This window comes from Tinamus guttatus, unplaced genomic scaffold, assembly GCF_059628265.1.
Source record: "Tinamus guttatus ecotype Peru unplaced genomic scaffold, ASM5962826v1 Tinamus_guttatus_pri_ptg001031l, whole genome shotgun sequence".
Taxonomy (NCBI): Eukaryota; Metazoa; Chordata; class Aves; order Tinamiformes; family Tinamidae; genus Tinamus; species Tinamus guttatus.
The window spans coordinates 159,889-172,659 of record NW_028289565.1 but is presented as its reverse complement, the minus strand read 5'-3'; the positions used below and the strand labels follow the sequence as shown (position 1 = coordinate 172,659).

General features: G+C 37.7%; 1 protein-coding gene across 1 annotated transcript in view; it reads left to right on the top strand.

The window, feature by feature from the left end:
- Positions 1-624: 624 nt before the first annotated feature.
- The window catches only part of LOC104579616 (dystonin-like), a gene marked incomplete at its 5' end in the record, with an annotated part of 125,125 nt that continues 112,978 nt past the window's right edge, over positions 625-12,771 (top strand). The window contains 6 exons of the mRNA XM_088538358.1: positions 625-866; positions 2,894-3,056; positions 3,714-3,797; positions 3,887-3,994; positions 5,045-5,143; positions 9,711-12,467. Coding sequence (XP_088394484.1) covers positions 625-866; positions 2,894-3,056; positions 3,714-3,797; positions 3,887-3,994; positions 5,045-5,143; positions 9,711-12,467 — 3,453 coding nt within the window. The remainder of the gene's footprint in view (positions 867-2,893; positions 3,057-3,713; positions 3,798-3,886; positions 3,995-5,044; positions 5,144-9,710; positions 12,468-12,771) is intronic.

Below are 12,771 nucleotides of genomic sequence, written 5' to 3'. Positions count from 1 at the left end.
AAAAAAATAATGGACTCTTTCATATAGCAGCTGTTTTGGTTCTGGTAGTAGTTTTTAAAGAAGATGGTTTGTAGATTTGGAAGAAACTGCTGGAAAAAAATGCATCTTTGGGACCTTAGGATTTGTGTAGTTGACACGTGCATTTCTGTTATTTGGAAATGCCTTTCAAGGTCTAAGCCTCCCACAGTACCATTTGTTACTGCTGAAATGAGGCTGCTGTTTTTCTGTCTGCTGAAACCTAACATATGCTTAAGCAAGCATAAATCTATTGTTATATACCTGGCTCACTGTGCCTCTGAGGTTTGGCAGTTATCTTTGAGAAGTGGTAAGAATGAAGTTCAGCATTTGTCCTGTGCTGTATGCACCTCATTTTAAAATTGCAATTGACGAGTGATGCTTTTTTGTTAGAGTGATTTTTTTTTTGAAAGCTGTAGTAAATCATCAGATGACCATGCAAATTTTCTGGCTCTGATTTGGTGCAGGTGTTGTAGGGCGTGGTGTTATATAGAATTATTTTGCAGTTTGTGTCTAATTGGTTGCTACAAACCCATGCTGACATCGTTCCAGTCAATGAGCAGCCAGAAGGAACTGCTCATGTGAGATAGATACTCATTTACAAAATAGTACCAACATTTAGGAATTGCTTACCTTTTATCATTTGTCACATACCAGCAATGGAGATCCGAAGTAGATGAGAAGAGAGAAGTATTCCATGCCTTAGAGGATGAGCTGCAGAAGGCAAAGATGATCAGTGATCAAATGTTTAAAATGCACAAGGAACGTGATCTTGACTTCGACTGGCACAAAGAAAAAGCTGATCAGTTAGCTGAGAGGTGGCACAATATTCATTCTCAAATTGAAAATAGGTTTGTATTTTTTTTACATATATAGTTGTTTTGTGTTTCATGCTGTTCTTGATATTTCTGAGGAAATTAATGAGAAATTAATGTCAAAATGAATCAGAATGGGTTTTTTTTTAGGTATTTATGAAATGTCTTAAGGTCAGAGATGCTTTTTTGTGCTTGAATTTTTGTCTTAGTTTTCTGCAGAAAGTGTCTGTGTGTTTTAAGCACTTTAAGATTTATGAAATACATTCATTATTTAAACTTACTGAGATACAGTGCAGTTAAATTGCCCTTTTTCTTTTCCAAAAATTCTACAGAAGTGTCTTGCTGTCCTATGGAAATGCCATCTGTTTCCCTACATTATTAGTTCTGACAGGCTAAACTGGTGAGCTACCTCATCAGTTATGCTTAGATTCACGTTGGCTTGTACTTAAAGCCTGAGGAGCTAAATGTGGAAATCCTCAGCTTCCCCTGACTTTTGTGGTAGTTTTGTCCCAATAATTAGCATTAAGTAAATGCTTAGGGCTAAGTGCCTGCATTTGCTTCTAGTGTACAGCTGTTTTCATGCAGTCTCACTATTTGTGTTGTTGCTGTAAGTTCAGCTTTCAATTTGGCTGCTGTGATACTGGAGAATGTTTTTCAAATGCAAAGGATGATGCAGATTGTCATGTGTTGCAGAACACACCTATCCCTGATTCTGAGAGGGAGAGATGTCCATCTTTGACACTTCTTAAAACTTCACGCAATGTCCTTTGACTTTTTGATCCTCTCTTTTTAAGAAGCAAATATCCATTCAGGACTAGTAATCAAGTTATTAACTTATGATTACCTCATTTGATTGTCTCTATTTAATGTTGTCAGAAGTTAGAAGGGAGGGGGTCAAAGTGAACAGTAGTTGAAGGGTAGTTTTGTGAGACGCCAAAGTGTCCTTATTTCTTTACTGGGCAAACATGAACAAACTACTCTCCCCCTAGGAGTTTATGCAGTAATGAATATGCTGAAAAAATACTGTTTAAACAGTACTTCTAGCAAAAAAATGACAGATTGTGGTGGTTGCAGCATGTAGCAGTAAACAAACTGCTTTCTGCAAACATCCCTCTGCTGCTTCCGAACAGCTTGGCACTAATTATCATTATATCAAAGTTTGTACAAATATTGGCTTCGGTTCTGATGATCCTTCCTTCCTCTCATGGTTATTAGCTTGGAAATATGCTACACCGTGGAACCCAAGCAATATTGTTTCCTTTGCTTGCTCTTTTTCACTCTGTTCTTGGCATCTTGAGAACAATGCTAGCTTGATTTAAAGTATATGTTCAAAATCAGAATATTAAAAAATAACAATATCTTCATATCTGTGCAGTCTTTTGGATTTACTGTATTTATGTGATTTTTAAAGTAACTATATATGGAACATAAAGTAAAACTGATCAGTATTCTCATCAGTGAAATTTCTCACTGAAAGCACTTCCAAGAAATACACAGCACTATCTTTTTCAAGTCAAAAACATGGTTTAGAAAGGAATTAACTAAACAGGATGATTTGGTTTAGCATATTAGAATACGTAAAGGCTTTAGCATAGCTACAATTGTGCTGTGAGAGGCAGAGAAACTATGGTGAGCTGCTAGTTGGCTCCAGCACAGCTGTTCTTTTGCCTCGTTGAGTCACCTAGGCCACTTTTTCCACTTTTCAAAATGGTGTTAATTGCTGTTGCAGAGACTTCCTCTGCAACGTGCTTAGGGATTACTGTGTTCTTGGGGTTCTCAAGATGATGTTTAGCTCATTAATGGAGGATATGCAGGGTTTCTTTTATCATAAGGTCTTTCCTGGGCTTCATTTATGATAGATTAAAAAGATGCATCAAGCTGGGAATTGTGCTGATTGATTGAGAAGTTAATTTACTATTTACTTACTGTTATTTTGGTATATTCGATGTACTAGGTAAAGTAGGACACCTGAAGCATTTTAGGTTATATTTAGCTTGATATTTGACTTTTATCTTTTATGTTTCCCTTCTCTCCTTCTGGTATATCTTTTAAAATTAAACCAGGCTGCGTGACTTAGAAGGTATTAATAAATCTCTAAAATACTACAAAGATACTTACAATTCATTGGATACTTGGATTCAGCAAGTGGAAGATACTCAGAGAAAGATTCAAGAAATTCACCCTGAAAATAGCAAAGCATTGGCTAAACAACTGAACCAACATAAGGTATGAAAGATTCCTCATTGTAGGAAAGCACTGATGTAAAGACTGAAGCAGAATTAAAACATCAGTAGAAGTCAATGATTTTTTTCAAAGGAAGCACTTGTATCCCTCAACACTTTTTCTAAAATCCAGGATCACTGCCATTTTTATTGTATTTATTTTCACAATACTGCTAACAGTTAACCTTAATTTACTGCTCATAGACAATTGACAGACCATGTCCTTTTGGTTCTAAAATCTGCAAAAGGGCAAAGTCCTACAGACTGCATAGAAATCTGGCATGTCCTTATTGCCTCATTTTATTCAGTACTGCTCTTACTAACTATGGTCATGTAGATATTTTCATGGAATCAGGGCTAAACTCAACAACTCTGTCTTGCAAGAAGGAAATGCATCTTAAATACCAAACGGAATGACAAATTATTATATGCATGAAATGATATAATCCTTTTCTAAGTTCATGCACCAGGTATTAAACTTGGCAGGATTTTTGGACTGTTGCTATTTTGTCACCTAACAAGTCCAGGGCATAGGTTTGAACACATAATTACTTATACACACATGGAAATAAACGTAGTATGTCAATTCCATAGTGATAATGGCAATATATACAGTCATATTTTTTTTCCTAATGACAATTTATATGTACATGTTTTGTAGATGTTGGTTTCTGAGATTGAAATGAAGCAAAGCAAGATAGACGAATGCCAGAAATATTCAGAACAGTACTCGGCTGCTGTGAAGGTAATAAAATAAACAAAATAATCAGTGTTCTACATGATACAGGCACCAAGGAAAGGATTCTAAGAATGTTTTTTTTTATCTTTTTACAGGACTATGAGTTGCAGACTATGACCTATAGAGCTATGGTCGACTCCCAGCAAAAGTCTCCAGTGAAGCGCCGAAGAATGCAAAGCTCATCAGACTTCATTATTCAGGAGGTAAATAGGTTTCTTCTGAGAGGAAAGCTTTTTTTTTTTTTTGAGTTAGTGTTTAAAATGGAGGAAACGCTCATGGGATTTAGAATTTATTAATGCTTCAGAGTAACCCAGGCAGGCATGATCTTACTCTTCACAGGGATATGTTGCAATAAATATACATATATAGATAAATAGATAGATAGATTTAGAAGAAAGATATTGCTGTCGATGAATAATCCTCTCTCTCCCCGCAAGTTATATTAAAAGTTAAAAAAAAAAAAGCTTGCGAGATGTACATCAGTAAAACTGTTTAGAATTACCCTTGGGTTGTATCTGGGTCTCAGCAAACAGTGGGAGCGCTCATCTTTGCTCTGTAAAACTTGCTAGATGTGGATGCTGTGACAGATTCAGAAGCATCGTTTATGTGGGAAAGGTAAATCTGGCTCCCTGGTGACTGTCAGAGGGAAGAGGGGTTGTTGGCACTGCCTGTCACTGCAGTAACGTATTCCTAAAGGGGGCAAGAATCAAGTGATTGTGAAATCAAAACATTTTATTTCTGTCTCATTTCTTCTCCTTAAGGTTTGTAGTTTTAGCCTCATTCCCTTACGCTAGATCAGAGCTGAGTTTAAGAATGGATTTTCCAGAAAGCTTTTTTTTTCATTTCCAAATGGATTTTCCTGGGTCAGGAGCATCAGTCCAGCTGATGTCAGCCGGTCACTCTGTGATACCGTGACCCTGCACTGCACAGTGTAGGAGGTGCCTTGTGGAAGGCCACCCCTTAGTTAAACTAATCGTTTTGATGGACAGCTCTTCTCTGCTGGTCGCAGCCATAGGAGAGCAGGTCACCTGCCTGCAGAGCTGATGTAGCCCAGAACTGGTCTAGGTGCTAAAGTAATTGTTTGTAGGACATAGTGTCCTGGTGCAGCCTTTTGGTAGTGTTTGTGTCTCTCTCGCGACTTGGAATCAAAATCAGGACAGGCTCTAAGGAAGTCCTGTGTGTCACCCTCTTGAGGAATGGCATTCAGTGTCAGTAAGTGTTTCATCTCCATTTCCTTGTTTGTATCTCTGCAGTTCATGGACCTACGGACTCGTTATACTGCCTTAGTGACCTTGATGACCCAGTACATTAAGTTTGCAGGGGACTCTCTGAAAAGACTGGAAGAGGAGGAGGTAAGTCACCCCCTTAAAGCCAACCAACCAAGCAAGCAGGAGGAATTGCTGGACAAACCAGGAATAATCTACCTTTTGGTACTGGTCACACAGTTAGCATATGTACGAGTCTAAAATTCCTGATATCCTGCATTTTATTTGGGAAGGTAGAAGTATTAGATTATACCCTTATCATTCATATAAACAAACCCATGCCATCCTTACATTTTAGCAGTCCTTCCAGAGAAAAGCATCCTATGACTCACTAAATTCTGCTGGAGATGTAGCTACGTACAGTACATTTTAATGTTTTAGTATCATGGGGTTTGATCTCTAAGGCAAATGTAAGCAATAAGCTGAGGGCAAACTCAGGGTGTGTATTCTCCTTAAACCTAATATTCCATAATATGCATACTGGGACGTCTACAGCATGCAAGGACATGCAGTATCTTATTTTTTTTAAGTTTCTTTGACATATTCAGCTTTTTTTCTTTTCCCTTTTTATTAACTTTTTGGGGTCAGGTAACACTTTATTTGTACTTAATGTTGAATCTTTTGAATAGCAGCAAGTTACTGCGATTGAGCAGACAAAAGTCACCCAGAACAAATACTTGCTGCAGAATCCCCATTCCAAATAGTGAAAAAACATACATTTGAGCTCTGCATTTTCTTCGCAAATATGTTTCTGTCTGAAAGTGATTTAATGCTCATTTTTTAAGGATTATCATGTTTTAGTATAATCTGTATACTCTATGTGTATATCAATTACATATATATTAGAAATTATATTAATTATACTCCAATTATATATATACAATTAATTATACACAAATTTAGTGAATAAAAGGCTATATGTTTTAACATTCTCGATTCTTGAAGGAATGTTATGTAATTCTGGTGCTGTCTTTGTCTGGTGCTGAAAGTGTTATTCCACTCTCTTGATGGTGAATACCTCAGAACAAACTGATGACAGAAAAAGCATGACAGAAATAATATGATCTTAGCATATCATGAGGTGGTATAGCATGCACGTTAAAATATATGAACCTTTTCAATTAGGAGCCTTATAACTGAGGACTTAGTATTGCTAATAATACTATTGCTGTCATAGATTAAAAATTGAAACAAGACATTCAGGGAACCAGTGTCCTTTGAGTGCTGACAGGCTGGCTTTGTGTTGCACAGGAGCAAGTGGAATCTTTTAAACTCTCGAGTTTGATTCTCTTCTAAATCCCCAGGACTGCTTTTTTTTTTTTTTTTTTTTTTTTTTGGAAAGAAAAAATAGACAATCAGACAAAAACAAAACAGCACAAAGCTCTAAATGTTTGGTAGCTTCTTTGGAGATAACCTCAATATGTTTCCAGTTTCAAAGCGATCTGATGAGCTCCTGATGAGCTACCTGTAATCAGGGTAGAAAATCAGAACATGAACAATCCTTTTCAAAGGGGTAATAATAATTTTTTTCTGGGATCAGAACTCCAAAATCTGCTGTGATCATTCAAGATTTTCTCCTGTCAGTCTTTCTTCCTAACTCTCAGTAATGGCATTTAGAATAAACAGAAAATAACATCCTTTCCATGAAACTTCAGTTTAATCCATGTGCTATCGTGCTCAGAGTTTACCAGATGAGAGTGAGCTCCAGAAACCTGTGAAGTCAACTGAAGTCCTTGCACATTTGGAGTGCAATGAAGTGGTTGAGCGGAGAGAGAAAAGCACAGCTAACGAAAGCTTGATGGATTTGGAATGCTTGCAAAAAGATAACTTTTCCCATAAATTTACATGCGCCGAAAATGAACTAAAAATTCAGGTAGACACATATGATAAAATCCAGACTGATAGAGCATTAAAACAATTTTTGAATTTCACTGGCCAAGAGAGTGGTGTTAGTGATGACACAGAAAATAAGCTACATACGGTGCAAGAAAATAGTGTGGGCAATCAAAATAAAGAAGAAGAAAAGGGTAGAAAAAAATGTTTTGTTTCAGTTGCAAGCTGTTTTAGTAGTGATCCTGTTGAAATGTTAAATCATCAAATTGTTATTGGAGTTAGCCAGAAAACAGAGGGAATATCAAAGAAATTATCTGAACTGGAAACAATGTGTAAAAGCAAAGAAAAATATTTTTCACAAAAGATGAGGAACGGTGTTGCAACAAAGGAAGAATTTGGAATGCAATCGGAGACTGATGTTGAGCTAACAAAAAAGGACGATGAAATTATTCCAGAAATGGGGAAGCATGCCCTGACTGGCAACCCTCATGTGCAGCAGTGTTTTTCAGCAAGAAGGCTCTCTGAAGGTCAGCATGAAGGACACTGCCTATCAGAAAGCAGTAGCCACAAAGCCTTAAACTCTGAAAATCATGAATTTCAAGTGGGTGTTGAAAAAGCTGACTCCTTATCAGCTGTGAGGTGTGCAGTTCCTTCAGAAAAAGTTGCATCCTCTTCCAGAGAACTGGCAATACGCAGTGGAAATGCACATGAAAATACAGTGAGGTCACGTTTGCAACCTGTGGGCAAGCCAGGTGTTTCTGGTAGTGAAGAAAAGGATACGGGCGAAGTGCATGGAACATCGGAGGAACATTGCATGGAACTGGAGGAAAGCTACTTCTTTACAGAAAATAAAATCCTAGGAAAATCAAATCTGAATCCAAATAAAGCCAAGAGTAAAATTCAAGGAATTTCTGATACATCTTCAGAGAACACTGCAGAAAATGGGCATGTGGCAAAAGTCTCTCAGTTGTGTACATCAAATTCAGAAATGCCTCCAATGCAGAGTGATGCCAGTTTAAGTATAGAATTGTTGAGAAATGCAGGTGGCCTAAATGATAAAATAGCCCCCTCGGAATTCATTTCTGGAGGAGTGAATTATTTTCGATTTTCAGAACCAGGGTTAGGAAAAAAGCCTTTGAGTCATGATGAGAAATTAAGTGACGTGGAAATCTTGCAGAGGAAAATTTATGGTTTAGACAACATAAATATAAGCGTGAACAAGCTGAGTGGAGAAAACAAATTAGAAGAGGGTCAAGAAAAATGTCAAGATTTATTGCTAGATGGAAAAATGGAGAGTGAAGATAAAGGTCATAGCACAAATATACTTAGAAAAAACAGGCAACTCCAGAAACTAGCCTGTGAAAGTACAGGAAATAAATACTCCCTTGAAAAAGAAGAAAAGCCAAAAAAAAAAGCCAGTGATAATGAAGAGAAAAAGAAAACAGATATTATTGAGGTACCAGCATTTTTATATAGTACAAGTAAATCAATTAATTTAAAAATAATTTTAAATCAATCTAAATCAACATTTGAATCTCAAAATATGCGAAGGTCAAGCTGATTTAAATTTGATTGAACCTAATTTAAATATTATACTCGTGATATAATTACTATATATTTTAAGATGCTATAAATGATTTTAGGTTCTTAAATATTTTCAGTATGTTCATTTTTATTGCTATTTAATTGCCATCCTTTCCCCTACCCAGCTGATGCTTAGCCATGCTGACTAGAAATAGTGGAAACTAAAAAAGAATCGTAATTTGTGCTTGTATCTGTATCTACAGATATCTTTTTTTCAAGTATAATGCCTAGTTTTTATGCCCATGAGAGCATAAAATCTTTTAAGAAATTAATCTAAATGTTTCATATCTTTTGGGATCTTCTCAAAATTGTCCACATGGAGGTACAAAGAGAAATATGGAAAAAGTAATGAAAGCTGCCTTTGCATTAGCCTCTTAGGAATTAAGTTTTACATCTCTTCTGAAAAATCAAGTTGTTAAATTTGAACAAAAGTAAGGTTTGCTTATTTAGAAAAAAAGGAAAGCTGTAATTTCCCCTCATGCCCTATTGTCATGGCCTCCTGTGGGTTCACATTTGGTAACTGCGCCGTGGCGGTGCTGCTGCAGACGAGGTACGTATGGTTTCAGACGTTATTGGTGGTAAATATACCCCATGTTCTTAGCGTTTTCCTTGGCTTGCTGACATCTGAAGACCTGCCAGCACGTGAGGAGCCCTCGGCAGTCCTGCCCTGGGGCAGCGGGCCTGTGGGGCACGCTGGGGAGGGCACGTGTAGTAGGGGTTCAGGTACTTCTTGTCCTCAAACCGATGTCTCTAGACTCTAGCTCTCGGTGCCGTTTCTTTCCTTGGAGGTGATTTCCAAGCTTCTTTGTGTTATTTCTGCTTGCAAGCATTAAATACTTCCAGCTCCTCCTAAACTAATCCAGAAATGGCCAGCCACTTTCTCCTTGCCTGTACTTCCACATTTTGTTTGGCTCACCATGTGCTCTACCTGTCTGTTTGGAGAAAAAGCGTTTGCAAGCTGCTCTGCTAACTGCTAAGAGGCCTCTGGCTGAAGTGAGTGTCCTCGGGACTTCTCTCTGTGGATGTTGTCGTGAAGGGTCTCCTCTTTGGCTAATGGTTACTTCCTGAAGCTTGCTGTGTCAAGAGAAGGTGATGGTGGTGGGAAGTGCTCGTCCTCCTCTCTGGACATACATACGTATATGAGTAAGTATTTTCCACTCTGCTTTTCAAAGACCCTAACTTTTTTCATATGCAGTGTTACAAAAAGTAGATTCTAACTTACCTTATTCTTTTACAGATTTTAAAGAATAAGGAAGCCTCAGTGCGTGAAGCATATTCAGTTCTAACGGCACAGCAAAACAGCACAATTGATGAGAACAGAAAACTCATAGGAAAGATAAAAACTCTTGAGGAGATGTTGGAGGATGTGAAGAAACAGAAGTTCCAGGTGGAACAGGAACTCCCTAAACTGAGGGAAGCTGCCGAAAAGGAGCAGAAGAAACTGCAAAAAGACATGCAAGAGATCTGTCTTCAAAAGAATAAAGCTGAGCAAGAGGCAAAACAGTGCCGTATAGATCGAGAGGGCCTCGAGAAAGAGAAAGCAGAGGCAAAGCAGGAGTTGGAGCATGTGAAGCAGCTCATTCTCCAGGCAGAGACTCAAAGGAGTGTATTGGAAGAAAATCTTCGGGCTTTTCGAAATCAAATAGAAGAAAGCACCTTCACTAGAAGAAACCTTGAAGAGCATCTAAGAAGAAAAGACACAAATCTTCATGATTTAGAGCAACAAAAAAAATGCTTAATCCAGGAGCTGAAGAACAAAACAGAAGGAGAAGAGAAGCTTATGAAAATAATAAAGCAAATGGAACAAGATCTTGAATTTAAAGGATATTTATCAGAAATAAAGTTGCAAGAAAAAGAGAAGACTGAAGCCAGAAGAAAGGTTGTTGAAGGCGGGTATTGTGTAACTTGCGAAACTGTCCTGCCTACTTACAGCCAATGTAGGACTGATTCTGAAATTGCAGGCTTCCAGAATAAACAAGAAGCAAAAAAAGTAGAAGAGCTGAGACAGAAGATAGATGAGCTAGCTCTTGCCAACAGAAAAGCTGATAAAACCATTAAAGATCTGAAATATGAACTGAATGCAATTGAGCTTCAGAAATCATCAGCAGAAGAAAAGTCTAATTTATTAAAAGAAAAATTAGATGAAGCCAACAGTGCGCTTAAGTGCCTAAAAATTAAGTTGGAGGACAAAGACCAAGTAGAGCAGGGATATTTGCAACAACTGAAAGAGCTGGAAAAGCAGCTGCACAGAACAACGGATAAAGCTGATGAGGTGATGCAAGAAGCTATAGATCTTAAGAAAATTAAGATGAACTATCAGGAGGAGCTGAAATCTGCCCAGCAGGAGAAAACCCAGCTGAAAAGAGAAATAGAGGAATTAACTAGATCGCAGGCAAAAACTGAAATCACAATAAGCCAGTTAAATTCACAAATCAGTTCACTTCAGAAGGAGAAAGTGGCAGCTGAATACAGAACACAGTCGTGCAAAGGAGAAGCAAGCAATCTTCAAGAGCAGTATAAGAACATTCAGGAACAATTGCTTCACAAAACAAAAGCAGAGAAGGAAAACCAGCAGGAAATTCTGATGTTGAAAGATAAATTAGTCAGAAGCACTCAGGCATCAGAAACACTGAAGCAAAAGATAGAGGAGCTTAATAAATGGAATACTGACACAAAACTACTCATGAAACAAATTCAAATGGAGTCAGAGAAGATAAATCTGGAAAAGCAAAGTATTCAGAGGAAAAACGATGCATTGAAAACACTAGCAGATGGTTTCAAAGAGCAACTGCGTACAACAAATGAACAGTTGCACAAGCAAACAATAATTGAGCAAGAATTCATATGTAAAGTCAAAAGCCTGGAGGATGAGCTAGCAAAAACGAAAGCCTTAGTCAATGAATATAAACAAAATTATGATAAACAAAATGCTTCCACCCTAACCATTAGCCTGGAGGTTAAAAATCTAAATGCACAAGTGAATGCTCTAACTATGGAAAAGACAGTGAATGAGCAGAAAATACGACTGCAGCAAGCTCACGTTCAAGAGCTAACTAGTAAACTTAAAAAATTACAGGATGAACTCCACCAGAAGACTCTGGATGAACAAATGGCACGTAAAAAGATGGTTCTGTTTCAGGAAGAATCCATTAAGTTTAAACACTCTGCAGAGGAATTTAGGAAAAAAGTGGAAAAATTACTAGAATCCCATAGCATCACAGAAAAAGACATTTCTGGCATAAAACTGGAATGTGTCGCTCTTCAGCAGGAAAAGAATATGGCTGAGGAAAACATCATGTTGTACAAGATGCAAGTTGAAGATCTGCAAGAAAGGCTTAAAAAGTGTCGTGAGCAGCTGCAGCAGGGGAAGCATGCTGAGATGGACTATCTGCAGAAGTGCAGGAAGCTGGAGGAGGACTTGGAAGTGCAGAAGCGCATGGTGGAGAGCTTGAAACAGAAAATGGACCTGCAGTCGAGGGAGGGCGAACACAGATTTCTACTGTTTCAGAAAGAAGTTCAGCAAAATAATGATATCAAAGATTCTGGATTTAAATTGAGCTGCGAGAGAAGAGGAAATGATTTCAGTTACCTGACTGACACCTCAGCTAGAGATTTCGAGCAGCTCCATACGCGTGCAAAGCCTAATTCACCTTTGTTAAGGCAGAAACAAGAGAGATCAGGTTTTAAATCTGGTCAAACAGAGGAAAATACAGTGTACGTGAGTGCTGACGATACAGTACCAAGAGAGGTGCAGTTCCAGCTGTCAAGAATAAACCAATCCCTGGAAGAAGATGCAAGTCCACAGTCTTTTACGGAGTTTGTTTCTCAGACAAGCACGCAGTTCCAGATCACTTTTGATAAAGCAAGCCAAATTACTGGCGTATCAGAAATAGACAAACTGAGAGACATGAACCTACATAGTTCCAGACAAACTATTAGGTGTGGAGAAGACATGAAGCATGAATTAGGATTAGTAAAACTGCATCCTTTGGAGGTATACACTACATTTTGTGAGCATTTGCCTCCGTAGTGCCGTCTCTACTTTTCTTTTTTAGGTATTCTTTATACCTATTCTGTATTCTTTCTTATGTTCTTACCTTGGTGAAGGGCGCCGCTTCATTCTGACACAACACAAAAAATCTTCATTAAACCTTTACAGCAGCTCGTTTACATATCAAGCATATTATTTATTTTTAAATATTTGTGTTCAGAATAGGATTTGATACTGATGATGGTCCAAATAAACTTTGATTAATAGCACTAAGCTTATATTGTAACAAACTCAGAAGAATTATTGT